This window comes from Herpailurus yagouaroundi, unplaced genomic scaffold (genome assembly GCF_014898765.1).
Source record: "Herpailurus yagouaroundi ecotype Mexico unplaced genomic scaffold, PumYag 111597, whole genome shotgun sequence".
NCBI classification, from domain to species: domain Eukaryota; kingdom Metazoa; phylum Chordata; class Mammalia; order Carnivora; family Felidae; genus Herpailurus; species Herpailurus yagouaroundi.
In genome coordinates, this window is record NW_024421740.1 from 1 (window position 1) to 4,131 (window position 4,131).

Consider the following 4,131-nt stretch of genomic DNA (forward strand, 5'->3'; position numbering starts at 1 on the left):
ACTGTGCACGGGAGGGAGAAGGGCGTGAAGTCCAGCGGCGCCATTATTCTTGAGGGCAAAGGGTTTCTAGCGCCCGTGCGGGGAGGGGGTGGGGTGAGCGAGCTTCTTGCGCGCTTCCACTGTGGCAGAAGGCATCCTCCGATGCTCTAATCCGGGTCCATGTAGGACCTGTAAGAATAACACCTTAGGGGGTTGCGCTGGTCCCACGAGAGGCTGGTCCTGGTGCCCTTCGGGCTTCCTCGGCGGCGCCCTGGGCCCGAGGAACGACCAGGTTTGGTCCCGCGGCGTCCAGAACCCCGGGCCCGCCGGCGAACGGGGGAACAGCGCTGGACCCATGGCGCCGCCCGGGGCCCCGCGCCTCGCCGGCGAGCAGGGGGAGGCCCACCCAGAGCGAGGGAAGCCGGGCGCCTTGAGCTTCGCAGACGTGGCCGTGTACTTCTCTTCGGAGGAGTGGGGCTGTCTGCGGCCAGCCCAGAGGGCCCTGTACCGGGACGTGATGCGGGAGACCTACGGCCACCTGGGCGCGCTCGGTGAGGCCCGGCCCGCCCCCTTCTCTCCCTTTTTGTGACACGGAGGTTTTTAGACTTCTGGTGTGGACGCGTCCAAGTGTCTGTTATTAAGGAGGGTCTTCTCCGCTAGGGTCCGGAGGCTGTGTCCCCCGCCTTGGCTGGGCTCCATCCTCTCACCCTGTCCGCTGTTGGCCTCTTCTCCCCTAGGATTCGCAGGCCCCAAGCCCGCCCTCATCTCCTGGATGGAGAGAAAGAAGGAGGCGTGGAGCCCGGAGGCCGAGGATCCCGAGGACAGGGCGAGGCACCCAGGATATGGGATAGGTGAGGAAAGTGGGGCTGAGCTGGAAGTCACCCTCTCTTGGGAGCGGGTCCCGGGCAGGAACTTTCCCCTGGCAGTCTCCTTGCAACACACAGCCCAGTTAGTGAGGATCTTCTGAACCTTCACTTCCAAATTTCCCTTTATCAGACCTGGTGCCTTCCTTACATCAAGGATAGCTGGGTAGGGGGGAAGAGAAGGGGGGGGGGGGTAGAATTTATTGAGCCTTCCTTCTCTATGTGCCCAGAGCATTTGCATGCCTCAGAAAGGGGCCAGAAGTTCACTTAGTGAAATTGTTAGTTTTGGCCCAGGTGGTGACTGCTGTGTGTGTGTGTGTGTGTGTGTGTGTGTGTGTGTGTGTGTGTACGTGTATTTATTATTTATTTTAAGATACAGAGCACAAGCAGGGGAGGGGCAGAGAGAGAGGAATAGTGAGAATTCCAAGCAGGCTCTGCATTGCCAGCACAGAGCCTGCTGTGGGGCTCAAACTCACGAACCTCGACATCATGACCTGAGTGGAAATCAAGAGTTGGAGGCTTAACCGACTGAGCCACCCGGAGCCCCTGTGACTGCTGTTTTTGTATACACTGACCTGTGGTCCATTCCAGTGCCTTGAGAAATCTCTATCCCTACTGAAATGCCTACTTTTAGGGGCTTTAATGTGGCAGGTGATTGCTTATTTTTGACAGGCAGTACTATCCGTCACCTTCTGACAAAACTGTAATTTTCCAAGCCCTAAATGAGGGGGGTGGGGTGGGGAAGGCCATGGAGTGGGGAGCTGCTGCCTTAGATGAACCCGGGGGCTCTGAAACAGGGAATACACCAGAGAAACAGACTGCTGCTCCCTTCACCTACATCTCCCCATGGTGAGAGAAAACACAGGCGGGGGCATGCAGGCACTCAACTCTTTGGTTTCAATTCTCTCGTCTCTTTAGAAAGCAAGAAAAAGAAGAATGAACCAAGCAGTAGAATCAGGGCCAAGGAGCTGGAGGACCCCCCTGTGAAGAACGGGCCACTGATGAAGGCCAGGCTGGTTCCTGGTTTTAGAGACTGCAGCTATTCATTGCCTCAGGTCTCCTCTGACACGGGACACCAGTGCACCGAGACTCCCAAGAGGCCCTACCCCTGCCTGGAATGTAGCCGTTCTTTCAGCTACCCCTCCCTCCTAGCCAGCCACCAGCGGGTCCACTCTGGGGAGCGGCCCTTTCCCTGTGACCAGTGTGGACGCTGCTTCCGCCAAAGAGGCAATCTGGCTGTTCATATGCGCATACATACAGGGGAGAAGCCCTTCTCCTGCCCAGACTGTGGGAGGCTCTTTGCCTACCCCTCGATGCTGGTCAGACATCGGCGAATCCACTCTGGAGACCGTCCATATGTCTGTGGGCCTTGTGGGGTTCAGTTCTCCCAGAGGGCTCACCTGGTCCAGCACCAGCTGCTTCATACAGGGGACAAGCCTTATTCATGTCCGGATTGTGGCCGCTCCTTCCGCCAGACGGGGGCCCTGGCCATCCACAGACATAGACATGGTGGGGAGAAGCCATATGTGTGTACTGAGTGTGGGCGCCACTTTACACATCCTTCGCTCTTGGCTATCCACCAGCGCACCCACACGAGGAAGAAGCCCCATATCTGTTCTGACTGTGGTCGGGGCTTTGCCTACCCCTCCCTCCTGACCAATCACCAGCGGGTCCACTCTGGTGAGCGCCCCTACCCTTGTGCACATTGCGGTGCCCGTTTTGCCCAGCAAAATAACCTGCTTCAGCATCAGCTCATTCACACAGGCGAAAAGCCCTATGAGTGCCCTGATTGTGGCCGCTGCTTCCGGCAGAGTGGCTCTCTGGCTATCCATAGGCGCACACATACAGGGGAGAAGCCCTACTCCTGCCCTGAGTGTGGGCACCAATTTACCTCTTCGTGTGTCCTCAACAGTCACAGGCGTGTCCATTCTGTTGAGAGGCCCTTCCCCTGTTCCCAGTGTGGGAAAACCTTTAAACGAAAGAGTGCCCTGGAAGCCCATCAATGGATCCATCGCACACGCAGGACAAGTCAGAGGGGCGCCGGATCTCTGTTACAACCTCCAGCCCGAGCTTCTGTCCCTGAGGGTCAGGAACCGTCAGTACACTTCCGGCATTTTCCTGATATGTTTCAGTAGTGCGAGTGTCTGAGTTCAGCAGCGTGAACAAGCGAGTGTTTTAAGATTCTCCCTGATCAAGTGTTGGGAAGGAGGTGCACAGAGGGCATAGGAGGGGTAGGAGAGGGGAGGAAAAGGGAATCAATCAAAAAGGAGATAGTGGGGGCTGAGCCACATCTAGAGTCTGTGAGTGACCTGGAGCTGAGAGGGAGGACATCCAGAGGGAGGCACCATCCAGGAAAAGCATGAGTCTCCTCCAATCCACTCCCAGCACCAACTGCTGACCTCTGAGCTTTCAGCTCCCAGTTTTCCCTAACTCTAGAACTCAGGAGTTCAAATCTTAATTTGGACCAGAAGCCAAAATGGAAGAGGAGGGTCATAGGCTTTGAGCCAGTTTATCCCATGTTCAACCTTGGTGCATCTTGCGTCATCAACATCTTTCTATAAAATAAGTACATGAATCCGGCCCCCAAGGTGGTTGTGAGGATTAAATAACATATATTCAGTTAAAACTGTCTAGTACAATACTTTTTGCTGTATATATCCTCCCAAGCTTTGCAGGTAGAGTTGTTTGAATATTGTCTAATCATCCCTGCTGAAAACAACTCTTTCAATGTGATTTTCGTGGCTTAAAAAAATTTTTTTTAAATGTTTATTTTATTTTTTGAGAGAGATACAGGGCTCCAGTTGGGGAGGAGTAGAGAGAGAGGGAGATACAAAATCTGAGGCAGGCTCCCTGCTCTGAGCTGTCAGCACAGAGCCCTACCACGGGCTTGAATTCACCAGCTGGGAGATCATGACCTGAGCCTAACTAAGTCAGATGGTTAACCGACTGAGCCATCCAGGCACCCCTCGTAGCTCTTTTCTATATTTCAGCAAGTTATAAACTATTAATGCCTTTGTTTTTCCCCCAAGTGATTCAATGCTTATTTTCTCTGTGCTCAACTCAGAAGTGAGAGACTGTCTCATAATTCCCTGGAGTATGTGAGAACTACCACACTGGCTTAGGCATCCATGCCTTTGCTTACATATTATGTGTCCCTCTCACGGGGTTGTAAGTACCGCTGAGAGCAATCACCCTTAGAGCCACCTCTTTCCAGTCCCCAGCATTATGTTTGGAGATGCGACGTTTAATCACATCAGACAGGAAGAGCTGCGGGGGCTCAAGGACTACA

The 4,131-nt window shown here is 54.3% G+C and overlaps 1 protein-coding gene across 2 annotated transcripts; it reads left to right on the forward strand.

Annotated features, from left to right (window-relative positions):
• The first annotated feature begins 65 nt into the window (after positions 1-65).
• On the forward strand, positions 66-3,325 carry LOC121026482 (zinc finger protein OZF-like). Of its 2 annotated transcripts, XM_040469328.1 has the most exons (3): positions 66-530; positions 717-830; positions 1,761-3,325. In XM_040469328.1, exons 1-3 carry the CDS (start codon positions 335-337, stop codon positions 2,975-2,977), a joined length of 1,527 nt encoding a protein of 508 aa, XP_040325262.1. In that variant the 5' UTR covers positions 66-334; the 3' UTR covers positions 2,978-3,325. The 2 variants fall into 2 exon arrangements, with proteins under 2 accessions (XP_040325262.1, XP_040325263.1); XM_040469329.1 differs by lacking the exon at positions 717-830.
• Positions 3,326-4,131: the final 806 nt, after the last annotated feature.

Coding starts and splice junctions, on each gene's coding strand:
- LOC121026482 (XM_040469328.1), top strand. CDS start 335: ATGGCGCCGCCCGGGGCCCCGCGCCTCGCCGGCGAGCAGGGGGAGGCC. Junction 531..716: donor CGGCCACCTGGGCGCGCTCG/GTGAGGCCCGGC, acceptor CTTCTCCCCTAG/GATTCGCAGGCCCCAAGCCC. Junction 831..1,760: donor GCACCCAGGATATGGGATAG/GTGAGGAAAGTG, acceptor TCGTCTCTTTAG/AAAGCAAGAAAAAGAAGAAT.